The sequence below is a fragment of the Balaenoptera borealis genome (assembly GCF_965194805.1).
Source record: "Balaenoptera borealis genome assembly, chromosome: 1".
NCBI lineage: Eukaryota > Metazoa > Chordata > Mammalia > Artiodactyla > Balaenopteridae > Balaenoptera > Balaenoptera borealis.
In genome coordinates this window covers 80,348,678-80,376,459 of record NC_138860.1, presented here as the reverse complement: position 1 = coordinate 80,376,459, position 27,782 = coordinate 80,348,678, and the positions used below count along the sequence as shown (strand labels likewise).

The window sequence follows — 27,782 nt, the reverse complement described above, 5'->3', positions numbered from 1 at the left end:
GTTGTGTCTGTGGATTTGCCTATTCTGAACATTTCATATAGATTCATACAAAGTGTGGCCTACTGTGTCGGGCTTTGCCATGTACTCTTAATGAATCCTCAAGTCAATCGTGAGGTAGAAATTTCCCCACTAACTCGTGTCCCTGGCTTCAGTTGTCCTTTATCTAGCAGCATCTATTGACTCAAGGAAATTGACAATCTCCAAAGCTCTTAAGGGACCTACCCTCACCGTGTTGGCCCCTGCACAACAGGAATAAAAAGCATGGAGGTGGGTGAGCTAGCATGCACGCGGCACATTCTCTGGCATGACCACCCTGGCTTAGCGTATCAACAACAAAACCAACGTTCCGCAAACGTTACTTAAAAGTATTTTTTTAAAATTTTATTTAACTTTAATTTCTGAGGTAAAATACTTTTTTTTCTTTCAACTTCCATAACAAAATACAGAGCTATCAGATACCCCTGGAAAAAATATGTATATTATACATATATTTCTATAACATTACATCATATATATATAATATATATATGCAAAAATTTGAAGACTTTATAGAAAGCGGAACATCTAAAAGGCACTGCACAATGGAGTTAAGATTACTTACATTTTATGTACATATAAACACTTTATTCTGCTTAAGCGGATAACTAGTGAAGTCATCTTTCACATGTGAATTCCCAAAAATCCCTGCATCACAATTTTATAACTCAAAGAATGCCTAAATATTTCAAAACAAATTAACTGGTAACTTTTTTTCCCCCAAGAAGAAACAAAAAAATGGAACAGTTCTTGAAAGACTGGATCAAAGTTCTTTTTCTTTTAAACAAAATTTAAAAGTATGTTCCATTACTGTCTACAAAACAAAAAACACAAACATAATTATGGAATAAATAAAAAACAAGGGACAAACAGCCAACTGACTCTACCTGCTTGGTGAGAAGTGGTATACTTCAACTATTTTTTTTTTTTTTTTTTAATGCTTCTGAAAGTTTCTTGGCCCATTGAGGACTAGGGTGCAGTAATTCCCTGTGTTAGTTAGCGAGCTGGGTTTAATGCAGTGCAGCTTGAAAACTGGGGGTTGAAGGGACTTAGTGAATTGTTTATATTTCACTCCTAGCCGTTCTTAAAAAAAAAAAAAAAGAAAAAAAGCTCAGCAAGGCTGGACGCCCTGAAGAGATCTCTGCTATTTTCTTCTCTAGAGTCAAAAAAGCAAACAGCACGAACAGGTTCTTAATACATGTTCAAGATCTGTATTTGCAAAATGTTAAAACATTTGGCACAGCAAAAGGTGGAAAAAAATGGGGAGGCAAAATACGTCTGGTGTTGTCCCCCCCTTTCCACCTGCTGTTGGACAGTGATGAGATGCTCGCGGAAGAGAAAGGCCTGGCTTTGTGCCAGGCTGGTGACAGGTGCTGCCCAGAGTGGGCTCGGGGAAGAAAAAACTATCTCCCATCCCTTTGCTCCAGGAAATATCAGTGACCTCCACATCCCCTGGTCCACTTCCCGGGCAAGCCCAAGTCTGGCTCTGTGTAGGACCCTCCCCCCAACCCCAGTGTGCAGTGCAAATCAACCAACAATTTACTGGTGGAATGGCAATCAAAGGAAACAGTTAAACACCAAACAATTTCTTAAAGCCAAAAACAGTTTTCATGGAGTTGAACATTTTTTGAGTGTGTTTTTTTCAAGTGTAAAAGCTGTGACTTTTTATTCAAACAGAAGCAGCATCTAGGAATTAATTCTGGCACTTGGGTTCTAGGGGGTTACAGGTATGCATCACGGATTTCTCTCCCTCTTATTTTAAAGGCCTCATGTTTCTATTCCTGAGTTCATACTGACACCTGCCGGCCCTCCCCTCTAGTGGACAGAGACGGTGGGCAGCCAGCCTCCCTGGTTAGATTGGGCAATGCCAAGCAGACATGCCTCTTCCACCTGCCTGGGCTTGCTTTCTGATTCGAGGTAAGTCGAGGTACAGAGAAAGAAACCGACAAAAACACAACCAACCAAAGGCAGCCTGACCAAAGCCTGAGTTGTTAGGGACCATTCTCCTAATCCTTTTCCCAGGAAAAGACAAGCCACTCACGGAATTTGAATCAAACAAGGGGGAGGACAATTGCCGAAAAACAGCATGATGGACTCAAGTCCTCTTAAGCCACCTAACAACTCACCGGCTCGAACCTCTCCTGGGCCCCTCTCACGCACGCACTCCAGTTTAAAATAGACCCCCCCCCCACCATGAAAAGACAACCCTCAAGTGCTTCTTAGTACACTGAGTTCACCTAGGCTGAGATGGAGCCAGGAATCTCTCCAATTTCTAGACAACATCCCTGTGCCCACTCCCTGCCCCTATCAGAGATGCAGTTATTTCTTCTTTCCGCTGCTCATGGATCTGAGCCATGTTAGGTATTTCTGTATACTACTATGTACTTACATGTGCGCACACACACACACACACACACACACACACACACACACACACACACACACACACACACACACACACACACACACAGTTGGCTGTGGCTTCTTTCTCTCTGCCCCTAATCCAGGCTCCTTTTGCTTCATGTAAGATCAATACTTTCCCATTCCTTTGAAGTTGCTGGAAGGGAATTTCCCATGAAGAAACAATTCCTGGGGTCTCATGTAGGAGAGTCAATTGATCATGAGAATTAGTACAATCTAGGGGAATGGGTATGGCAAGAACGGCAACACCACAACAGGACAGACACCCACTGTTTCACTTACACCAGGCCTCTTGGCATCTGTCTGCCTTCTGTGTCTGTCTAACGCTTCTTTCAGCTTCCTAAACATCCACTTGTACCCCCAGCTACCTTCTGTGTTTCCAGGTATCATCTGCCCTTAACTCCCACAATCCTGCCTTTTTGCTACCTATCCCAATACATCAAGTGGGGATGATTAAATACCAGCTTAAAATTTAACCATCTTCCAACACTCCTGGATTATCTGAAAAGTTGTCTATGCCCTTTTACAGGTTTACGTTGACAGACCCGTATCATGTTGAAGTATGTTCATTGTTAAGGCTTTGACTTAAGAAAACGATAAGAGAACCAGACACCGCAGAAAGACATCTTCAACTCTGTCACATCTCTCAGTCAACTCGCTCAGTCACACGTTGGTTTGGCTCCCCAAACCCACTATAGAAAAAAAAAAAGAGCATTTTTGTGTTTTTGTTTTTAAAGGCATTGGGTTACTTCCTCCTGCCCTCTTCTTTCTTCCCTGAACAAGAGTTTATAACTCCTCATGGCTTCTTAATAGGTGAAGTAGGTGAAATGTCCAAGAAATTCACAGCAGGGCTTCCTGTCTCAACAACGTAGCTGAAGGCTCAGCGCCTGTGCCTTGCCAGCCCCGCTCTAACTGGCAGTACATTTCATGTTTCCTGAAAACATTTTATAAAAAGGAAAAAAAAAAAAAGAAGCCAAACAACAACAACAACAAAGGGAAAAAGAAAAAGAGCAACACCTGAACATCCTCCTGCCCCCGTAAGACTGAGATTATCTTATTCCTCCCCTGAAATAATTATAAAGAAACATTTCAGGCAAAATACTTAAGTATTAATGGTCTCTCACTGCTCAACCTCCCAACCACACCCCTTTCCCTTTTATGTGTATGTCTCAGAGCAAAATAAATTCATTAATGGCTTTCCATATATAAATACAATAGAAAAGAAACAAGTCTGGAACCTGAACTATCATGGGGCCAAACAGTATCTTGGCCCTCTGGGAGTTTGTCAGAAAGTGTAAGCCTCAACAGGAAACAGAGGCTCTTTCTTCTTTCAGTTCAATACCCTTCCCATGTCCTACTCACCAGGAAAAAAAGTGTGTTCACATCCCATCTAATTTACAACAGAAGATACCCCATCCTATCCCCCAAACATAAAAATACAAGTCTATGCCCCTAGAAGGATCAAACCAGCCTAATTCCCTCCCCGCCCCCCACCCTGAAATCTTGCTACATAAATACATGTATGTGTTTGATTATAGTATAAACAGCTCCCAATCAACTTCCAGTTCTAAGCGTCAGCAGCAGCCGTTGCCAAGCCCCGGGGTCCTGACCCATTCCAGAGGAACTTGCCATTCTTACTCAGCTCCCGGGCTTCAGGGTCATCATTCCAGCGCCTCTTCAACCGAAGCTTGGGGGGCATCAGGGCATCTTCTTTCTTCTCAGGTGCACCGGGCTCTTTGCCAGGCCTGTCCTCACTGTCTTCAGTCACCTCTAGGGGTTCTTCACTTGGGGTGCTAATGGGTACAGAGGGCCAGACAGGCGGTGCAGCCGGGCGGGCAAAGACGGTGCCTTTTTCCTCTTCTGTGGTCCTGCTTGGCACACTGCCCTCTTCTTGAGAGCGCTCCTCCTTTTCTCGTGCCAACTGCCTGAGACTCTCAGGATCCTTCTCAGAGGCTGGTTCCACCTTAATTCTCGGGGGAACAGGAGCCAGCGTGGGAACAGTGACAGGCGCTGCCTCCTCGCTGCTCTCCACCCTCTCCCGGTTCTTCCGCCCGACAGGTGGGGGCTGCAGCTTGATGGAAAACTGGGTTGACTCCTCAGAATGCATCTGGCACTGCAGCGGTGGAACCATGAGCCCCGGGTAACGAGGAAATGTCCGCGGACTCAGATGGTAGTTGAACACAGAACAGGCTTGAGAATGAAGGTAGTGTTTCATTTCCTCAGGGTTGAAGGAGAAGCAACTGCTGCTGGTGAAGGGGCTCAGGCCTGGCGACGGGCTATAGGAGAAGATGGTGGGAGTCAGGGAGAGGGCTGGTGAAATGGGGACATTCAGGACGCCTCCACGGCCGGGGATGGGAGAGATGGCGAAGGGACTATGGGGGTCAGGGTACATCCCTGGCCTAGAGAACAGGGGAAGCATGATGTCAGGCTTGCGCTTCTGATGGCCAATCCCTCCGCCGACAGCATTCCGGGAGGACATGAGATCCACACCCCGGCGCCAGTCAGCGGCTGAGCCATCCTCCAGCTCCGAAAGCTCCACCTTTCTATCAGTGCCAGTGCTTGACTCCTGGCCAGAAGCAGTTAGGGAGCTAGCAGAGAACCGCCCTGGCTGCACATCGCTAGTTGGAGAATGGGTGTCCAGAGGTGGGAAATGGAAGCGGGAAGAGGCTGTTGGCACTGGTGGCGCACTCTGGGGAACCACACCTGTGAGGGAGGAAAAGACAAAAGGCCACTTTGGAGTTCTGGTCATTCATTATCAGCAATTTTACTTATGCTAAACAAGTACAAGATGTTGAAGAGCAACAGAAAATAAACATTCCAGCTGGACTGAATCCCTCAGCTGCCTGTCTCCTCAGCTTCCTATACTCAGTTTAGTTGCCACCTTTCTCTAGAGTCTTACTCACTGTCTTCACGGTACTCACTACTATCTAAAATATCATTTACTTGTTTATCTGTATTCTAAAACATAAATCCCATGAAGGCAGGGACTTCCTATCATTTGCAAGTAGATTTCCAGCAGTTCAGGGATTAATAATTAGTAGGTGCTTAATAACTACCAGTTGAATGAATGAATGGGTATTACAGCCTTCTCCTCTGCAACTCTAAATACTGTATATATATCACCTGCTTTAACTCTCAGCTTTGCAAATCATCTTTTCATAATTTTGGCCATATCTATAAAGTAAGCAAACAAACCAAAACCAATGAACAAAACTAGGAACGATATGTATGTAAACAATGCATTAAAAGCCTGAAGACCCTGCACCTCACATATATGAACACGAACAAGACCACATTTTAAGAACAAAAACAGATCACAAAAAGAGGCTATGTTTGTTAAGGTAGGTTCTCATGGTGTACCTTTTATCATTTCTGATATACAATCACTACTTTGTAGAGATTCAAAAATTTTTAAATCTCTCCAATCTATTTTCTATTATACATAATCTGTATAATGATCTCCACTCCCATCCTGCTTTCAAGCACTGAGGACGCTGGGAGAAAGTCGAGTACCTACCACTTCTCCCAAATTCACAGACTGAAAACTGAAGCTCTAGGCAGAAACCAACACTGTGCTACACATGTCAACTTCAAAGCCTCACAAGTTCTCAACTCCCCCAAAAGGTCCTTCTGACAATCAGAGCATAAGAGAGGTATGAGGCCTCAGGGACCCTTTGGGCGCCTGGGAGGCATCAGTGGCTTCTATCACTGATGATGTCAGGAGGGCTATTTTTACTCTGAGGGAAGGATAAAGGAGAAGAAAAAATAAGAAAAACCCAAATAAGTGAAAGTGTGGTGATCCAGGAGAAGAAACAAAAAAGGTGCACGAGATACGATGTGGGTAGGAATTGCTTGCAGTCTTCTATTCTTGTTATAACTGAGTCATCCTCAGATAGGACTCTGGAGTCGGTAGGTATGTGCAAGACTGTAGCTTTCTTGGCACATGTGCCTGAGTAACACTGTGCCAGGGCAGCATTTCAAAATGATGTTCCACAGAAAACTGGTCTGCAGGTCTTTTTTCTGAAACCACTGATTTAATTGCACAATTCGGAAAAACAGATGGATGACCTTGAATATAATTTGAGTAGAGTCAAGAGGGTCTCCAAAGTATCACTTCTACTAGCTTATTACAATGGCTAAAATTCTATTTTTTTTTGATTCTCCTGGATCTTTATTTTGTATTAAGAGCACATCTATTCAAAAGCAAAAAAACACTTCTATGTGTTCTGAAGGACTGAATAAGTATAATGTGGGGGGGGGGGAAGGGAGGTGGTAGAGAAGGTCTTGTCTCCTAAACAATTTAGTTATTCGCTTTGTTTTTTCTAAACTGGAGGATATCTCAGTCCCTACACAGGCTAAGGTACACTGTAAATCTGCAAAAAGGAGACAGAATACATAGCATTTTCCAAATGCATTTAGAGGGAGTGAGGAAGGCAATTTGGAGGTGGCATTCTGGATCCCTCACCTCTGATTAACTGCAGCAGCCCTATTTTTATATGTTGTATCAGTATGTTGAGATAACAAATCTAAGATTTTGTCTGAAAACTAAGTATGCTGCTTCAAGAAGTATGAAAACACTGCTTTGAAGAAGACAACCTTCGTGGAGCCACTATGAAATCGGAGTAGTAGGGCTGGAAAACGTGGGTTTGAATCTTAGCTCCAGCACCTTCTACCTTGTAGCCTGGTACAAGTAACCAACTGGTTTTTGAACCCCTTTAGCAAAATGGGAATAATAAGGCCCTTGTCTAAGTTCAAACCCCGGCCCTACCACTTAATAGCTGTGTTACTCTAGGTAACTTACTTACTTTTCCGTGCCTCAGTTTCATTACCTGTAAAATGGATAATAACAGGACTAATCCTCATGCTATGAAAACTACAAGAGTTAATATTTGTAAAGTCCTTAAACTGGTACCAGCGCATAGCAAACTGCATGTGTTTGTTAAAATAATTTTTTATTAGACAATAATCATGATTAAAAAAGCAAAACTTTAAAAGGCATATATCATTTAAATATGGACCATATATTAGATAATAGTATTAGAGCATGTTAAAACTTCCTGGGTATGGTAATGTTATTGTGAGTAGAAGGAGAATGTCCTTGTACTTGGGAGATACATACTGAAGTACACGGGGATGAAGTGTCACATCTGCAACTTAATCTCAGAAGATTTAAAAAGTATATCGAAATATAAAGCAAATGTTTATCTATTGATTAGTGAATCTAGACAGAGGATATATGGGTGTTCGATGTTCAATTTTTTCCTCAATTTTTCTGTAGCTTTAAAGTTTTCTAAAATAAAGATAAAAAAACTGGGGTGGGGTGAAGTGAGGTCTCAAGTCCATCCTTGAACTGGTCTGCCCTCCCCCCACACTCTGACAGGTAGCATTTTTACTAGTATCTTCTGTATCTGTCCAAGGTTTCTTATGTACATTAAAAAAATACATTTTAATGTAAATATTAAAAATGCATTTAAACATTAAATATTAAAAAAATTTTTTTAAAATTTAAATGTATTGCTTCTATTTTTAAAAACACACAGTTCAAAATAGCCCAACTGTACCAACCCACCATCTAGACAATATCTCTCTAGCCTCCAGGATCTAAATCCACATAGCTCTGCTTCTTAGAGCATTTGTCACACTCCACATAGTATTCCGAATTGTATTAAACCTCATGTATCTTATCTCTCCTGCTAAATTTTAAGTTCCTTGAGGGAAAGAACTCCCCCATAATCTTTTTCTTTGTCTTTAGGGCTTAACACATTATCTGTTGAATAAATGAATGAATCCCAATCCAGAGAAGGAATGTATGATCTATTTCAATAGCTCAATCTCTCAAGAATTGTTTCCTGAGAAAGTGTCCAACAGATAACTGTATTCAAGCCACTCTGATCAATCTTTGACTTTGCTGTCATCCTTAATTTTATCATTTGTAAAATGAGGGTACTGGGACGTATACTTTATTTGGCTAGGAGAGTTGCATGAGTCAATTCACAAAACACTAGGCAAAAGTACCTCCATTAAGTAGATGTTCAATAAATGTCACATTCCTTTGTCATCATAAAAGTTAACCTGAAACATCTGGTCTATCTGGGTAAAAGTTCTCTATGAACTAATGACTCTAGTTCTTTGGGGCTATCTGCAACCAGGATGTAAAAACCAAGTAGTATCCCTAAAAGTTTTGCTTTCCCCATGACTTTTTGATTAGGATCTTGAGCTTAGTTAAGGATCAATGTTGGTTCAACCACCTTCAGGCACAACAGGTGGTGCTAGGCCACTACTGTTAGGTTTCTAGACCAGAGTCTTCATATAGTGAGGGTCCAGATTTCCTTTCCATGGAAAAGCATATTACTCCCAAGGGCTGATGAATGCCCCATTCCAGGTTGTCCAAGTGGCTGGACTTGTGGGTTTTCAATAAAAAAAAAATGGGTCAAAGACAGAAGAACAAGACTCACACACTCTAGTATACCCAGCTAGAGTCAAAATTCCTCTAGGTACACAGGAGGGGGGTAAGGGTGAAAAATAGAGGAAACAAGATTCCAGTGGTTAGAACAGGTTTGATTTCCTAACGCCTCTCCCTCAGGCACAAGGAAAGAAAACAGGTTGTAATTAGAGAGATGCATTCCAATACCACTTTTTTTTAAAAATGCATGCCCCAGGGACAGAAGGGAGTGGTTACAGGAGAGATGGAACTGTAATGATAGCAGCATCAAGCTAAAACTGCCCTAACTTGTTGTGTGTAGTAATTACATATCTGCCATGGATCTCAGCATTATATTCTCTCAGCCACACCCCTGCTCTAATTTTTCAGGTTTCTTCCAACGTTTCTCTGAGAAGTTGTAATACTACAGAATCACAATCAGATTTCTTTGCCTTGTACAATGCCACAAAGAAGAGCATTAATGGACTGCTCAGAAACTAGTTAAATACAATCTGTTGTCTTAGGCAGGGGTCTGATTTGCATCTTAAAACAAACAAACATTCTTATCAGAGACTGCCTTCTGCATCCCTGAGAGGCAGACCCAAAACCTCTGTGAGCAGCTGTCATGGAAACCTGTCCCGTGGAGAGCCTAGAGGGGAAGCCTTGCAGCACTTCAGAGGAGAGAAGGTCAAGTAACCCCAGAGTCCTGTTCTCTGAGGCGCTGTTGGTGCAGATCAAAGACACTGCTTTTCACTGCAAACATATGAACCTCCCTTCTGTGATCAAGGATGCTGTGGTTTTGATGATATTCACTTGATAAGGGTGAGCTTGGTTGTTTCATAGAAAATCGGAAGTGTTTGTAGAAACTAGTTCTTGTCTATGAAAGAGTCACTGGGCAGGGTGTTAAAGCTCTGAGTCCTGAACTTAAAGATCAACACAAACCTATGGAACACCATTCCTAAAGAAGACAATGCAATAATATCTAGGAGATGACAAATAATATGCAGAAAAAGGAACCAAATAAACCAAATCTATCTTGATGCTGCAGAGTCTATCACTTCCTGTGAGATGAATGGGAAAACTTAAGCAAGAATGCAGAGGAAATCCAGGGGATCATATTACTTTGGTGTTTCTAAATACCCCTTAAACATGACAAATCCTAGACCTGGGTTTTTTTTTTTTTTTTACACTGAAGGTCTCTCTATTTCTGATCATTTCTACAACTGTCCATTCAATGATAAGTCAAACATGTGTGTCTCAAACTGAATCCTCCTCCAGAAATTTAGGTTCATATTTGACTCTATAAACACATGTCTCTAAAAGTCCCATCAACTCCCTAAATCAACATATCCTTCTGGAATCCTGCACCCCTGCTGGGATCACCTTTCCTTTTCCCAGTCACACTGAGCAGATAACAGAAACCACGGGTGTGTTTTCCCTTCATGATGTACCTATGTCCTAGATTTCGGTTTCCGAGGGTCCAGAAGAAAGCTTTTGAGAGAAGCAACCAACTAGGCAGGGTATTACAGCATTATATACTGGGACTTATGTGGTCACATATTAGACCTGGGTTTTTAGAATTCTTTTTCAACTCAAAATTTATTCCCCACCAAGAGAGTTTGCATCTTACCACTTGACCGTATGTTGATGAATGGGTAGTTGGGCATCACCAGCTTGTTGAAGTTAAATTTATAAGTAAACCTTTTCCCTTTTGTTTTATGAAGGATCCTCTTGTTGTAATAGTATCTGTAAAAACAGGAATGCACGTCAATTTATCTTCTAGCTACTGACAGTTTTTGATATACTTAGGTAACCACTAAGATCAACAATTCTTGCTGAGTATTACTTGCAAACATCACTATCATTCTTTTGCAGCCTTGCCCTTAGGTTAGAGCTGGGAGACCTAAGAGCGTACTTTTCCCATTCAATTTTCAACTAAATTCTAGTCCTTTACAAAGACAATCTCACTTTGAGATCCTGAACACCTATCCTAGCCCCAACCACCTTTCTTCTCTCTCTCTCTATGGTTTCAATTCTTTAGTCCATTTCCTTCCTGTTCCACTGTATGTCACTGCCTTGTTTCTCCTTTCTGCCTTGCCCAGGTGGGGGCAGACAAATCTCTTGGGAGACCTGATGTGGTTAGTCTGGAGGCCTAAGCTCAAGGCATAGACAAAGGAATGTAGAACTGTTTTATGGTGGCAGGTCAAACAATGGTACACCCTGATCTGGAAAACGGCCGTCAGCTTGGCCTACTTCACTTTCAAAAGGAAGTGAGAGGCTCCAGCGACGCTGCTGCCCAGATTTTACATTCAGGGTCACTAACAGTGAAGGAAGGCAAGGGGATTTCAATGTACCTAGAACCCTGAGGCTTGAATCTATTCAGTGGCACAGGTTATAAACTGGCCCCTGGAGGGCTAAAGGGTTATGAAATGTAAAGACTGACAAGGGGAAAAGAAAACCTGCGAAAACTTATAGTGACCAATCTTTAGACATGCTGGAGCAACCTATGAACTGACAACTCACTGAGCTCACTGATTGGTTCCTGAATAGCTAGGGCACTACCATGCAGTGAGTGCTCTCTTGTGTGCTTGCTTCACTCTTTTTCTAGTTTCTTCCAGGAGAGCCTAAAAAAGAGAACTTCTAAGAGAATTCTAACAGGGAAGTGTAAACTAATCTTCTGGATTATAAATGAGCTCCAATCCAGGTTTCACCACACATTCTCGCCCACTACAGAGCAGAACTGTAGTTCTGCCAGCCACGTTGGAATTCCCTCCTACATATAACCAAAGATATGCCTTTTCTCCTCCTGTGCCTGTGCTACACAGATTCAACAGCTCCCACTCCCACTTTAAAGCTACACCTTATTCACTAGTGTAGTCTCTTATCACCTGATACCTTTTTTATCTAACATTCACCAAACTACTTAAGTCTCCTTCCAATCTGTTAACACAATGGATTTGGGAATCCTTTCCTTTACCTCAGGGCCCGGCTCAGCTTGTCATAATTCATCTGTGGTTTGCACTTCCTGCGGCCCCAGAGGCGGGCCACCTCGTCTGGATCCTTGATGACAAACTCCCCGTACTCTCCCTGCTGCCAGGCGATGACATGGCGGAACTCCTCCTTCTGCAGCAGCTCCAGGATGAAGTGCCATAGCTGGATCTGCCGGGAACCCGGGGACGACTCTGTTTTATAGGCCCAATCAGGAAACTGATACCCTTTAATATGAAAAGGGCAAGATCAAGGTAGTCAGGAGCTAGGAACATACATACCTGTTTCCCCAACCTCACATTCCAATGCTCAGAATCTCTAGAGTGCTGTGCAAACATGCCACAAACACCCTTTAGGTCAGCTGGGGCTAACCACAACAGCCGAGAGGAAAGCAGAGAGAAGTTACCTTTCCTTGTGGCAATCATTAAATCTGGTAAGAGTTGGGCAGCAGCACCCAGGTGTCTAATCTCTTACCCTTTCAGATCTTACTAAATCTCATGCCTACTTTCTGTGAGGACATGAAAGTTCCAAAGGGAACGAACAGGAAAGATAATGTTTTAGGAAAATACAACCTTACTCTCAAGGTTGGAAATGTGTCTCTAACAGGAAAGAGACTCTAAAGCTTGGGATAAGGGTGTGGTGACCAGACATGTTAACATTCATCCATAGGAAACAAGCCTACAACTGTCCTAGCAGTATCTACCCTGTCAAGAGGCTGTCAGCCATGGTCTGGCATTTGTGAACCAAGCCCAAGTGGAGAGAAAAGGAACCACTGAGGGACATTCCAGGTATGTCAGAAGATGATTAACTTCTGCTCACCTCCACCTCCTTCTGGCTTTTCCACGATGCTACAGCCTGCTTTCATTTTCACCCTCCTGCTGAGAGACACAAGCCACATCAATTACTTTAAGGTGCTATTTATTTATTATCCTCCCAATGTTTTCTGGCACAGCTTTTCCCCAAACTTCTTTTTCCCTGTCTTTCCCTCCTTATGTAACCCTCTTTCTTCCAAACATGTCACCTCCAAACTGCTAATCCCCAAGTCATCAAATGATGGTCCTCAAGTCATCAGCTTCAAAGGCCATAATTATCTCTCACCTGACTTTAAGCCACAAATTGTAAACACTGTTTTTAATATTTGCTTTCTTCCTCCTGACCAGTCCTTCAAATGTAAAAAAGAAAGGGTATGGTGAAATGAGTCCAAAAAAGCAGCCAAAACAAGTCAGTTTGTCTTCTATTACTAGACAGGCCCAGATGCCAAGATACACAAGCCTGAGTTCACCCAGATGTACCAGTTTAAAGAAGAGTTAAAAAAAAAAAAAAAATCCAAAGCCATCTGATTGCCACTCAAGAATGAACATCTGATTTTGATTTACTTTCCTGAATTATGTGAGATGGGAGAAGGAAAACTTCTCTCAGTCAGAAACTGCCCCTTCCTCCTTGAAACAGCACCCTGGGATACATTAAGTAAACACACCATATGTACACTTACCCTATACAAACACACACACACACACTCCCCCAATTTTTCTTTGAGAAAAAATTTTACATTTTCTTCCTTTAACAGGAAGGAAAAAAAAGCAAGCATTTCTGAGAAGCTTCTGCTCAACAAGTGGAGGGAGTCTGGCTGTGATTTGAATTCATTCCACCCAGATTTACAGTTCCTTAATAAATTTCCTGTTCCTAGCAGCAAGCAGCCTGTATCAGTCAATCCTTTAACAAAAAGGAGGGAAGGGTAAAACTGCCAGAGGGATATGCGGGCAGAAGGCAGATCTACCCTCACCCAGGCAGTTCCCCAGGGTGAATGACAGGCCCTCAGTACCAACATTAGCAGGAGTCTAGAGGGAATGTAGGTGCCTTAGTGACCCTAGGGTGGGGTGGGTACAAATTCCTAATCTTGAAATTTCATCTAGCCTAGGATTCCTCTAGATCCTTTGAATTTTTTTCCTCACCATACACATTAAGAAGACCGGCAAGTTTCGGGCTATGAAACTACCAGGGAATGAGAATGAGATACATACCCCAAAGGAAGGAAAAAACAAACATAAACACAGACACAGAGTTACACACACAAGATACACAATAACAAGGCCCCAGAGCTGAGGCAGGAGTTTCCTCTCCCGGCTGCTTCCATCTCCGTGACAATGAGAGAGGAAAAACACTAATTTCCCCACGGCTCCAGGAAGCTGCCCCGGACGCTAACAACTAGACCGCTCTGTCGGATCGCCGGGTCTTTATTCCGCCACCGGAATGCCTTCAGCCACCACGACTCTGCGATCCAAACCCCGCTGCAACAATGACTTGCCCAGGAAGCTCTCTCCTGACATCCCAACTCCTCAATTTCACCCATAAAGGCCTCCCTCCCATGGGCCCGGAGGCGCCTCTCCATGCCTTAGGCAAATTCATTCCGAGGACACTCTGTCCAAGTAGGATCACTCATCTCAACTCTGCAAAGCCCGGCAGGGCCCTCGCCCTCCCTCGGACCGCGACCATTCCCCAAAGAGTGAGGCTTGCAGAGTCTGGTGCCGCGGATCCCCCGCTGCAGCTCCCGGTCCCGGCTTCCACAGCCCCGGGAGCCTCCTTTCTACCTGCCTCCCGGCCGGGCCTCCCTCACCCCGTGGCCTCGAAGCTCCGCGGAGCCACTGCACGAACACTGCCTGGATCCCCGTCGCCCCTCAGCCGCGGGGCCCCCTCCCTCCCCGCCCCCCGCACTGGGGGAGGCCCGGTTGGGTTGGTACGTGGCTCGCCGGGCGGCCCCGACCGCAGGGACGCCGTCCACGCCGAAGCCGGGGGTTCTGCCCGGAGGAACCTGGCGGCGAGGCCGGGACTCACCTCTCCCCCGCACGGTCCGTCTTCGGTCCGGTCTCCTCCGCGGCGTCTCCGGCTCCTCCTCATCCACCCCAGCAGGAAGTGACCTCCTCGGCTGCTTTCGTCACTTCCATCCTCAGCGGAGAGGGCGGGGGAGGAGGCGGCGCCCTCCTGCCGGTCTCGCAGCCGCGCCGCGCCGCGCCGCACCCAGCCGCGTCTCCCTTTCCTTTCTCCTTTCCGCAGACGCCGACTTCCGCCCGCACCCAGCCCTCAGCGCGCGCTCCTCCCGCCGCGCTGCCCGCGCAGCCACCCCGGCGCGGCGCGTGCGTCACGTTGCGGGGGCACGTTAGGCACGCTCGCAGCGGGCGGCAGGGCGGGTTTCAGCGGGACTCGCAGGGGGAAGCGGCCCTAGAGGCCAGCGGAGGCGCCGGGGGCTTTCCCGCCGGGCTGGTGTGGGCCAGGCGCTGCCCCGGGGGTCACGCCTGTCGCGGGAGGGGACGTCGCAGACCCCATGGGAACGGGCCCGGCGCCGGCATAAAGCTTCCCCCAGACCGCTGAGAGGGGGTCCCCCGTTTCTCCTTAAAAGGGCCCTGCGACCTCCCAGAGAGGAGCGCCTTCACAATGGGAAGAGATTCCCGCAGACCTCAGAGGTCGTTCGCTGCCATCTAAGAAAAGAGTCTTTTCAGATACTTACAAAAGAATCCGCGAGACTTTCTGTGAAGCGCCTTGCTTAGGCATTACACCCTCCACCCCGCCCCGTTAGGGGAGTGTGACGTTTCCTCGCTGACCCCCAACCCCCTGCATTTAGTCTTCATTTGTCCACTTCTAAGCAGCTTGCAAGTTTTCTCCCTAAGTCATTCAACTACATCTCTCCTCTCTTTGTCTTCCGTCTTTTGTTTCTGCTCAAGCAGTTATAAGCATCTTATCCAAAGCATTTTTTGTTCTTCCTTTAAGGTTCACTAATGGTAAAGGATCTCAAACATCTACTTTATCTCCATCCCCAGCCCCATATGTCTGAGTGATGTCCAGGCCTGGTTTCACTCCAAAAGGAGAAAAAAGGGAGGAGTGGGGATCAGTAAAGGTGAAGTAAATTAAAATGAACAATAAGAGTGCCAGAAGTGAAATGGAGTTAAAGGACAATTTGGGATAAAGGAGTAAACTTCTTTTTGTACCGCTGTTGTAACAATACCTTTATATCCTGAATGCCAGGAAGAACATAAAACATCACCATTAGTTGTTAGAAAAGTTGGCTTCCAATTTTGGGTTTGCTACTAGCCATTCTCCAGTTACAGTAAATTAACTAGTAAGTTGGTCCCCTCTGGGCCTAAAGTTGCCTTTCCTGTTTAAAAAGAAAGGATAATAGCATTGGTGATACAAGGTCTTTTCTAGTGAGAAAATCCTATGTAGCTGAATAAAATGAGCAAAATTTAAGCGCTCTCGTAGAGAGGACCACTGTAATAGGGAAGAATAAATTACTTTAACCTTTGTATTCTATTGCGTTTGCTACAAGTTAATCACTAAAGGGATGTTGCCTATAACCTTAAATTATACATAATTGACCATCTCTGGGAACTCTGCCTCCCATGTAAGGAGCGTTAAGCTAAAATACCTTTCTTTAGCTCACAGGAAACCTCCCGAACAGGCCCACCTGGAAACGGCTGCAGGAAGGAAGAAATTAATACATCCTGGAGCCAGGACTTTACCCCCTCCCCTTTTAGTATAAAAGAAGCATGAATTCTAACTCAGGGAAGATGGTTCTTTGGGACACTAGTCCACCATCTTCTCAATCTGCTGCTTTTCCAAATAAAGTTGTTCTTCCTTGCCCCGACACCTCATCTCTCGATTTATTGCCCTGTTGTGCTGAGAGCAGTACGAACTTGGACTCGGTAACACTACCAATATTTTTAACTATACCATGAGCTCTTTGAGTGCAGGAACTTTGCACTTCTGCAAAGTTCTCCTTCACCATGGCACTGCTGCCTTCTTCATCCACTGCAGACAGGCCTCACAACTTGGAAATTCTTGTTCCTGAAATGTGGAGAGCATGAGCTTTCTGAAAGCACAGGGGTGGAAATGCTCAGATACAGTCTGGGAGTCAAGACAGGTAATCTCTCTTGAATTTCCACTTGCTCAAAGCCCTCCTTTGCACCTTCTGCATAGTACCTAGAACAATGCCTTATATGTAAATGTCAGGTGCTTGGTTAAACATTCTTTTTAAAATGCTGGAGTTTGGGGAGTTCTCTGGTGGCCTAATGGTTAGGATTCCAGGCTTTCACTGCCAGGGCCTGGGTTCAGTCCCTGCTCAGGGAACTGAGATCCTGCAAGCTGCGCAGTGCAGCCAAAAAAAAAAAAAAAAAAAAAAATTGGGATTTAGCTAAATGATGTAAATTGTATGCAGGTTCTAGTGCCTTCATTTACTAGCTGTGTGACCTTGGTTAATTTACTTAACCTCTCTGTATGAACATAATACCTATAGTGTCTACTCAAGTGGTTGTATTAAATGTGTCAATACACGTAGAGTAGTTAGAACAGAATGGCCCATTATAAATATGGCAGAGGAACAAATGTTGGCACAAATAATCATAAGAACCATCATAAAAATCCTCAAGTTCTCATACCATCCATACAAATCTTAGTAATTGTGTCGACTCAGAAACCAGGGTGATCAGGAATGAAAGCTGCCTCTGAAAGTCTGAAATTGCTAACCGTTGGCTCATGTCTCAGATTGTCATGGTTAAAGCCAGCACTTCACCTCCAAAGACCCTGTGTTCTACAAAGAGCCAGAACCAGAGTGTAGGACTCTTTGCTTATTCTTATTCAGCCCAGTCTCCTAGTGGTCCTCTGCTGCTGCTTCTCTTGCTAATTAGAGCCACAAAGGATGACTTGAGTAAACAAAATTAACAGAGATAAACAGGTATCTCTACCTGGCTGGAGTCTGATTTGATATGTAGAGAAATGTTTATTTGCCAGCAGAGCTCAACAGAGTTTTTATATTAAGAATCTAATCACTGGCCTAAAACTCAACAGGTGAATTTGGGTTTATTAAAGCAAACTGGAAATTCTCTGACAATTTGTGGATCTGGATAAATGAGTTTTGCCCCGGGAACCTCTCCTGTGGTGTTAGAATCTGGGGAGATTGAGATGGCTAGGGACTTCTTGCCTCGCGTTTGCAAGGTCCCTATCTCCTTCACCATGGCACTGCTGCCTTCTTCATCCGCTGCAGACAGGCTTCACAACTTGGAAATTCTTGTTCCTGAAATGTAGAGAGTATGAGCTTTCTGAAAGCACAGGGGTGGAAACACTTAGATACAGTCTGGGAGTCAAGACAGGTAATCTCTCTTGAATTTCCACTTGCTCAAAGCCCTCTTTGTCCTTCTGCCCCCTTCCTACCCATCTTTATAATTGTTCCATATGCCTAAGGATAAATTTCTGTTTTAAATCTCACACTCTCAGCTCTGCTCCTGCCACAACACAGCTAATCCACTGCTTCTTAAAAAAGAGAAAAAAAAGAACTCTTAAACATTTTTTTCTTCCAAAAAACCCTTTCTGAATTGGTGTGTGTGTGTGTGTGTGTGTGTGTTACTTCCCTGGCTCGCTTTTCTTTATTGCTCCCATTTTCATTTATGCACTTACATTCTCCACATCCCAAACTTAGCTAGCCATGTATGTGATATAAATGCTTTCCTCTCTATTCTTGTCATAGATCACTATGGTAGATCTACTGTAATAGATACCATCTGTATGTCACGTACATATTTGTTCTTCTTAGTGTGTTTGTCTTAGATTGCAGGCCCTCAGAGGTTAGAGCTGCAGTCAGTAGGTCGCTGCAGTGCCCAGAGCAGTTCTGTGTCATCACTTGAAATGCCTAATGATGATTATTTCCTTTTCTGGGAATGTGCTTCTGAGACTGGCTTCTTCCCACCTCCCTCATACTCAAGTCTCCCAGTAAAAATCAGGTAGCCTCTTTTCCCCAAAGTGTGTCCTCACTAAACTTGGATTCAGAAGAATTGAGTTTCCATCTCAGTTCTGCCCTTTGCTAACAAACTGTTTTCTGACTAGCCTCTGAGTTTTGGCCTCCTCATCTGTAAGGATGTCCTTGCTGAGGACAGAGTGTAACAGCGTCTGTGGAGCGCTTGTCCACTATGAAACCCTTTATAAAGGTCAAGGATCCCGATTACTCTTGCTACCACCCCAGACCCTACTCTGTTCTTGGTATCAAGAACTCAAACTTTACTTATCACCTAATTTCACAAACTTCAAGTGGATTTAATGTTTCAATCTTGGGTAAGAATCTAATGGAAAAAGAATTTTGCCTTGAGAATTAGGCTTCTTGAGTTTCTCATCTAGACACTATTTTATGAAGTCTACACTGAGACAATACATTTCAATCACTCTGTGCCTTGGTTTCCCCATTTATAAAAATTATCATGATAAGAACTTCCAGAAAGAAAAATACTGTAACATTAAGGCTATTTACATCGATGAGGTCAAAGACTGAAGGGTATATATGAAATCAACTTATTTCCACTCTTTGTGACTCAGTTTCCCCTTCAATAAAGTGAAGATAAATGATTATAAGAGAATAAACTTTGACTACATATTATTTGCATTTACCACATTGGACTCAAGTAGCTCATAAGATGTTGTGTTTTGGTTTATTTTTCCCATCAACTCAAAGTTGTTGTGAGGCCAGAGGAGTTAATGTCAGTAACAGAGTGGGGATCCCCAGATTAAAGGTTAAGTGAGTCCAAAGCAGAAGTAACTTTGCCCAAAGTCACAGCTTAGCCAGGAGGAGCAGAGAGCCTGACTGTTATTCAGCAGTGACTTAGGGACTCAAGGACTCTCCCCGATTCCACGTCCATCACAGCCCACAAATACCCCTTTCTCTCATTTCCCTTTTTTAGGTCTTGGTTCCCTCATCTCACATCAGCACTGTGGAGAGGGTAGTGAGAGATCACGAAGGAACAGAACAGGAGAATAGGATTAATGTGAGGAAATGACCACTTAAGCTATTTTGGCTTTTCTTTTTTTTCCTGGCAGCTTAGGAGAAAGTTTCCCCTAACCAAATGTTTGATTGCCAGAATCTTTTTCTTTCTTTCTTTTTGTTTTTCTGGGCCACACTGCATTGCCTGGCTTGTGGGGTCCTAGTTCCCGGACCAGGGATTGAACCCGTCCCCAAGACAGTGAAAGTGCAGAGTCTAACCACTGGACCACCAAGGAATTCCTAGAATCTGTCTATTTCCTAGAATCTATTCACTTCTTTCAGAAAGCCTGCTGAAGTTAATTGGAGCAGAGGCCTAGATTTCCTGGTCTTAACTTATCTAGGATGTTTTTTTTCCAAGACCCTTGTGTATTTGTTCCCCTCTCATAAGCCCTGATCCTTGACCTGTTTGCCACATAAACCTTTTTGCTGTCTTTTGTATTTATTCACTGTTCATATCTGGCTCTCACTGTATTCTCTTTATGACTGTCCACATCATTTGTCATCTGGAGAGGGCAGAGACTGTGTCTATCTAATGCTCATTATATAATGGCCAATAAAAATGATAATCACTGTAATAGACTTGGGGTTCATAGTCTAACAAACACCAGTAATGGTTGTAGTGAAAAATGGAGCAAGGCCTCAGATCCTGTTAATTAACAGGCAATCACCTTAAGAATATTTTTAAAAGCTTTCCTTTAATAATTGTGCACACATTTTTTGAATGCGTAGAATCTTAGAGATGAAATGAATGGCAGAGGTCATCTATCCCATCCTCTCTCTAAGTGCTACCAGCCTCTCCTTGAACCCTCATGATGATCAGAGATGATCAGAGGTCACTGCTTTGCCCAACACCTCGTCAACCTAGATTTTTTTAAATATATTGTAAAATACATCATATCCACAAAAGAGTATATGAAAATATACGTGTATCAGTTGAAGACAATAATAAAACAAAGTACTTAAGAACCTACCACCCAGGCAGAGAAGAGAAATTACCATACCCTAGAAGTCTTCTTTTGTCCCTCCTGATTCATCCAAGTTCAACGTTTAGATCACCCTAATTATAGAAAGTTCTTCCTTATATGGAGCTGAAATGTGTTCCACTGACATAACTACCCATGACTCCTAGTTCTGGCCACTGGGGCTACGCAGATTAAATTTAATGTTTCTTCCATGTGACAGCCCATCAGCTATTTGAAGACAGGTATTATGCCTCCCTAAGTAGTTGCTGGAAAAGAACAACCTTAGTTGCTTTTCTCTCCAAATGTGGCTTCAATAACTAAACACAGTCTTCCACAGACCTGGTCTGAGCAAAGTAGAGAGTAAAACTATTCTCCCTCCTTGATTTGGATGCTCTCCCTGCCTCCTCTTTTTTTAAAAGGTGGCTTTGGATAGGATTGACTTTTTCAGAGGCCGTAGTACACTGCTGAGTAGATAGTCAAAATTCTCATGGCTTTCTTTTGGGAACTGTTAACCCAGGACTCTTCTGTTAAGTAGTTTTAAAATCTAAATGCCAGACTTTACGTTACATTAATTCTTGTCAATTTTACTTGGTTGGTTTTGGTCTCTTATTCATTCCAGCCTGTCTATATCATCTTGATTTATTAGAATGTATTATAGTGTAATTTATTGATAGATTGAATTTGGAGCAAGTGTGAAAAAAATGCAGAATACACTGAAACGCCAACGTTAAACTATTCTAAACACAGTCAAATATTTTCTAAATGGTTCAGAAGTCATTGCAGTGTCTCCTCAATTATTATACCTTTGATCTGCGAGATGCCAGTTAGCAGAGTTGCAGGTAATGGGATTTCAAATAGCAGAGTGCTTAGTGTATGAGACTCTGGCAGAGAGTTAAAGCCACTGTGGAAAGCAGAGAACATCAAAGTAAAGCTAGTCATTATGTTGGCAGGAGGGAGAGGGGAGTGGGAGTTCATGTACAGTAGTTGGACATCATAAGGAACTGGGAATCTATCATATTTTGGCATCAGTTCAGAAGGCGGAACTTCTAGATACATGTACTGCCAGGATAGTTTTCTCTCAACAATAGATTATTGTAATGGGCTTGGCTAATGTGCTTGCAATAATGCATTAAGACCAGGTTCATTGGCACAATTAAAAAAAATCACCATCATTATAATAACAGGTCTTGATTTTGCAGCAAAAATCTGGGCTGCTAACACTTTAAGGAAAGAAGAAAAAGTCAAAACTTGGAAGGAAAACAACCTAGCACGCACGTTCTTCTCCTGGATGTTAGGAAAGCACCTGGGGCACAGAGAACAGGCACCGCAGAAGCACAAATACACACACAAGTGCCATCTTGTCCAGCTTCTACATTACGCAGATGCTGTTTGCAGACCAAGTCCTCTCCTGCCCCTACATGTCAATGTGGCCCAGAACAGTGCTAGTTTCTCTTACATCCCTTGTGGAAAATATTTTGCCCAAAGACTGCCCCTGAAACACTAATTGAACCTGAACGTTTTAATTGAACCTCATTACTTGAACTGCGTGAAGGAGATGTGGGTCCCTTGGGTCTGAAATAGGGCGAAAGGAGACTGAACTCACGGTTACACAGTCTCATGGTGCCAAAATACACTGCCTCTGGGAACCTGGTTACTTGTAGCAACTTTGAGCTTTCGCCTCCGTTGCTCCTTACACCTTAGCTGCCTGGGTCCCTTCTCCTTGCTGCAGAGAGGGAAGTTGGAATTAGATGGAAATCCTCAGAGCCTTTCTAACATTGGGGAACTGCCACCAGATCAGTCACTTATCCCCACAACTAATGCCATTCATTAGCTAGGTGCCTGGCTCTTCCCTATTCTGTAGAACATGGAAGATCAGATACTTGGGGATCAGTGCTTTGTGTGGATTTGTGACATGATTCCTGCAACTCCACAGAACCAAAATCAAACATCACATAAATAGCTCAGTCTTATATTTGTTAGTCTATCTTTACTTCTCAGATGAAATTGGTCTAAGCATTATGGGCTCATTGGCCAACCTCATCAGGATCATTCTTTGTTAGAATAGAATAGGATAGAAATAGGTGATATAACTACCTGGTGATAAAGAACCTTTAGAAATACCAACAGAGCAGAAGGGATGCCCAGTTCTGGAAGACATTTTTCTAGAAAACATAATAACTTCTTAAGTACATAACGATATTTTTTCAAAGCATTAAATATATTTTAATTTTTAAATATTTTAATTTTTTATCCATCCACCATTCATTCTACAACAATTCATGCATCAGTTGCTATATACCATGCACTACGCCAGACTTTGGGGAAACAAAGCTCATGGAGCTTGGTCTCTTCTGATTGAAATAACAGTTCCATTAGCCATACACCCTACAGATATTTAAAGGTGTGAACCACAGACAAAGCAAGCCAAATATATGAACAGAGTTTAATGTTGTAATCAAATATAACATAAACAGGTTCATCTAGTTCATTAAATTCTATTTGTTCATTCCTTCAGTAGATATTGGCTGAACACCTACTATGAGCCAGGCACTGTGCTAGTCATTAGGGGTACACAGATGATTGAAACACTGGTCTCTGCTTCAAAGAGCTGAGAACCTAATGGGAGAGACAGACACATAAGCAGACAGCCGTGACACACGTTGGGGAACAGTGCAACAGACATTTTGGTAACCTACCCAGTAATTCCCAACCCTTTCTTTCTGGCTGGCAGAGCCCTCTTCCCATTATAAAAGTGACACTGCTTTCCTAGCCTCCCCTTGTAACTAGGAAAAGGGCATGCTACCAAATCCTACTCTGTAAATCTACTGGAGGGATACTGGGAAGGATTCTTCACCTGAAAAGTGATATTCCCAGAGGGGAACTCCTATACCTGCATCTCCTTCTGTTATGGACTGAACTGTGTCCCCCCCCCCCCGCCCCCCATATTCATGTGTAGAAGTCCTAACTCCCAGTATCTCAGAATGTGACTGTATTTGGAGATAGGGTCTTTAAAGAGATAATTACATTAAAATGAGCCCATTTGGGTGGACCCTATTCTAATACGACTGGTATTCTCATAAAGAAGAAGAAATTTGAACACACGTACACACACACACACACACACACACACACACACACACACAGGAAAGACCATGTGAGGACACAGGGAGAAGATGGCCATTTAAGATAGAAGAGAGGGGCTTCCCTGGTGGCGCAGTGGTTGAGAATCTGCCTGCCAATGCAGGGGACACGGGTTCGAGCCCTGGTCTGGGAAGATCCCACATGCCGCGGAGCAACTGGGCCCGTGAGCCACAATTACTGAGCCTGCGCGTCTGGAGCCTGTGCTCCGCAACAAGAGAGGCCGCGATGGTGAGAGGCCCGCGCACCACGATGAAGAGTGGCCCCCACTTGCCGCAACTAGAGAAAGCCCTCGCACAAAAACGAAGACCCAACACAGCCATAAATAAATAAATAAATAAAAACATCGCCAATGTTATAAAAAAGAATAATTCTAAAAAAGAAAAAAAAAAGATAGAAGAGAGACCTCAGAAGAAACCAACGTGGCGAACACCGTGACCTTGGAATTGCAGCCTTCAGAACTGTGAGAAAATAAAGTCCTGTTGTTTCAGCACTCCCATCAGTGATACTGTTATGGTAGCCCTAGAAAACGAATAGATCTTCCCTGAATTTGGATATTGTCATGAGTTTGGATCCACTGCAGAAATCTTGCAGAAGGTCGAAAAGAATTGCAGTGATGCTGACTTAGTCCCTGATATCACTGAGCCAATTCAGGAACCATCTTCTTCTGGACTTCTTGTAAAGAGACAATAAGCCCCTATTGTTTAAGCTGCTATAGGTGTAGGAGTTCTGTTACCTAAAACCACAGGCATTGTGATTGATACATGCAAGGATAGAGGCAGTGTGGTGTGGAGATAGGGTACTGCAGGGAAAACAAGGAGAGTTGTCTAGGTGACAACTAAGCTTGGGTCTTTAAAGATGTGCAGAAATTAATCAGATAAATGGCCGGACAAAGGGTACTTCAGAAAGAGAGGATCATAAAAAGAGCAGAAGCCACCAGCTATGAGGGAGAAACTTAGTAGCAAGAAACCTTTGGTGTTGTAGGAATCCAAATGTGGAGCCAGGAGGGGAAATACTTAACCTGTGGAAATTGGCAGGGGTTGGATCGCGGAGTGAGTCTTGATTGCTGCTAAGAGCTGTGACTTTCTTCCTGTCGGCTTGGTTAGAATGATGTAAGTGAAGGATAAATTTGAGGGATCATAGCTGGAAGTGGGGATCCCAATGGAGAGTTTTCTGAAAGTTCAAGAGAGAGAGGAGAAAACAGAACTAAGGTGGTAGAATCAAGATGAAGAGGAGGGGGCCTCCCTGGTGGTGCAGTGGTTGAGAATCTGCCTGCCAATGCAGGGGACACGGGTTCGAGCCCTGGTCTGGGAAGACCCCACGTGCCGCAGAGCAACTAGGCCCGTGAGCCACAACTACTGAGCCTGCGTGTCTGGAGCCTGTGCTCCGCAACAAGAGAGGCCACGATAGTGAGAGGCCACGATAGTGAGAGGCCCGTGCACCGCGATGAAGAGTGGCCCCCGCTTGCCACAACTAGAGAAAGCCCTCGCACAGAAACGAAGACCCAACACAGCCAAAAATAAATAAATAAATAAAATTAAAAAAAAAAAAAAAAGATGAAGAGGAGGAACTGATGCCTGAAAGTTGAGGAGACACGGAGTGATTTGCCCATCACTGTGCTGTATGGCAACTTAGGCATAGATGGTAAATGAGTAGAATTATAATGTAATGGGTGAGCCAAAAGTTTTGTTCGTTTTTTTTCTGTAAGATGGCTCTAGTAGCACTTAGTTGTCTTTAACTTCATTCGAAACAATTTTGTTAGATTGTATGTGACAGCTGTCATATCAGTGTGCCTTTAAAGAAAGACTTATCAAAATTGGTGAATTTTTGTGTAGCTATTTTAATATTGAAGATGGAAGAAAAAAAGTAACATTTTTGGCATATTATGCTTTATTATTTCAAGAAAGGTAAAAACACAACTGAAACGCACAAAAAAGTTGTGCAGTGTATGGAGAAGGTGCTGTGACTGACTGAACGCGTCACAAGTGGTCTGTGAAGTTTTGTGCTGGAGGTTTCTCGCTGGACGATGCTCCACGGTCGGGTAGACCAGTTGAAGTTGATAGCGACCAAATCCAGACATTAATTGAGAACAATCAACGTTATACCATGTGGGAGATAGCCGACATACTCAAAATATCCAAATCAAGCATTGAAAATCATTTGCACCAGCTTGGTTATGTGAATTGCTTTGATGTTTGCTTTCCACATAATTTAAGCGATATGAACCTTCTTGACCATATTTCTTCATGCGATTCTCTACTGAAACATAATGAAAATGTTCCGTTTTTAAAACAAATTGTGATGGGCGATGAAAAGTGGATACTGTACAATAATGTGGAACAGAAGAGATCATGGGGCAAGCGAAATGAACCACCACCAATCACACCAAAGGCAGGTCTTCATCCAAAGAAGGTGATGTTGTGTATATGGTGGGATTGGAAGGGAGGCCTCTATTAAGGAGTCTCCTTCCGGAAAACCAAACAGTTAGTTCCAACAAGTACTGCTCCCAATTAGAGCAACTGAAATTGGCACATGAAAAGAGTCCAGAATTAGTCAACAGAAAATGCATCAGGATCTTCCATCAGGATAACGCAAGACCTCATGTTTCTTTGATGACCAGGCAAAACCGTTACAGCTTGTCTGAGAGGTTCTGATTCATCCATTGTATTCACCAGACATTGCACCTTTGGATTCCATTTATTTCGGTCTTTACAAAATTCTCTTAATGGAAAAAATTTCAGTTCCCTGGAAGACTGTAAAAGGCACCTGGAACAGTTCTTTGCTCAAAAAGATAAGAAGTTTTGGGAAGATGGAATTATGAAGTTGCCTGAAAAATGGCAGAAGGTAGTGAAACAAAAGGGTGAATATGTTGTTCAATAAAGTTCTTGGTGAAAATGAAAAATGTGTCTTTTATTTTTACTTAAAAAACCGAAGGCACTTTTTGGCCCACCCAATAGCTGAGAAGAGAAAGCTGAACTTTATCCTAAATGCCAACCTTTGTCTATTTGTATCATTTTTAATAAAAAAATTTAAAAAATGTATTACTTACTTCCCTGTCTTGTTCAACAGAATCTACTAGGTGTAAACTAACCTTTTCTTAATGACTCACAGCCCTCATTATGAAAAAGGAGGCATCCTGGTGTAGAGGAAAAGGCTGGGTCATGGTGTAGAGGGAAAGGCCTGTGTTAGACATCATAAAACCTGGTTTTATTCCTAGCTCCACTGCTCGCTAATCTGTGTGACCATGGAAAAGTCACTAAGCCTCTCTGTGTAATTTTTTCTCCTTGGCGCCTACTTCATAGGCTTGCTGTGGAGTTGAAATGAGATAATGTGTGTGAAAGGGCTTGATAAACCATCAGACACCAGACAATGAGGCATTATAATCCTTTTTCTAAAGTGAAGTGACATATAGCACAATGCTGTGTCTACTTTCGAGTCCTGTTGTCCTTTGCTGTTAAGTTGTTTGCTGTCTCTTTGCTCTCAAAACACTTCCCTCTCAGAAGGCCTTTCACCCACACCCACCTTGTCCTCCCAGGGCCATGGGTTGGGAAGCCAGAGGTCAGCCTCTTAGAAACTTTGTACAGTGTAACTCAGTAAGGCTCTGTGTGGAGCGCTAAGGATCTGGTTTTGGTTCAAGAGCTTTGTGTTAGCTATTTTGGGTGCTTAAAGGCCTTTTTCACTTCTGGATTTGGTGCCTCATTCCACAGAATTGGGGTTGTCAGAGACTGACTTCCAGTTAAGCGAGGTGTAACTCTGGTGCTTTTATACTGCCAGCTGAACTGCTCAGTTTCCCTCTTCCTGCTTAGTTAGTTCTGTTTTATCTCTCTGTAACCAGTTTTCTGTGGTATCACGTACAGATTTCTCCTCACCACTGACTCACACGCCATGGCATAAATTCAGACAGAAACCTTGACCATAACTTTTCAACAGAGAATATTCCTTGCATTCCCATCTTTAAGGATTTGGGGTCCCTGAGTTTCCTCCTCCCCTCTCTTGCCTTCTAACGGGGTCCTCGTTTTAGCAT

At 43.4% G+C, this 27,782-nt stretch overlaps 1 protein-coding gene and 2 long non-coding RNA genes across 4 annotated transcripts in view; 2 read left to right on the top strand and 1 right to left on the bottom strand.

Annotated features, from left to right (window-relative positions):
* LOC309636045 overlaps positions 1-27,782 on the top strand; it is a 246,301-nt gene that overhangs the window by 39,252 nt on the left and 179,267 nt on the right. The gene's annotated exons all lie outside the window — the stretch shown is intronic.
* On the bottom strand, positions 367-14,795 carry ETV3 (ETS variant transcription factor 3). 2 transcript variants are annotated; one of them, XM_082405943.1, is made up of 5 exons: positions 14,699-14,795; positions 12,686-12,744; positions 11,856-12,093; positions 10,509-10,624; positions 367-5,160 (listed from the first exon to the last, which is right to left on the bottom strand). In XM_082405943.1, exons 2-5 carry the CDS (start codon positions 12,729-12,731, stop codon positions 4,025-4,027), a joined length of 1,536 nt encoding a protein of 511 aa, XP_082262069.1. In that variant the 5' UTR covers positions 12,732-12,744; positions 14,699-14,795; the 3' UTR covers positions 367-4,024. The 2 variants fall into 2 exon arrangements, with proteins under 2 accessions (XP_082262069.1, XP_082262070.1); XM_082405944.1 differs by having other exon boundaries at positions 12,686-12,741; positions 14,699-14,766.
* On the top strand, positions 14,914-16,504 carry LOC309635993. The gene is made up of 2 exons (XR_014249149.1): positions 14,914-15,024; positions 16,294-16,504. It is a non-coding gene; the product is annotated as an uncharacterized lncRNA (long non-coding RNA).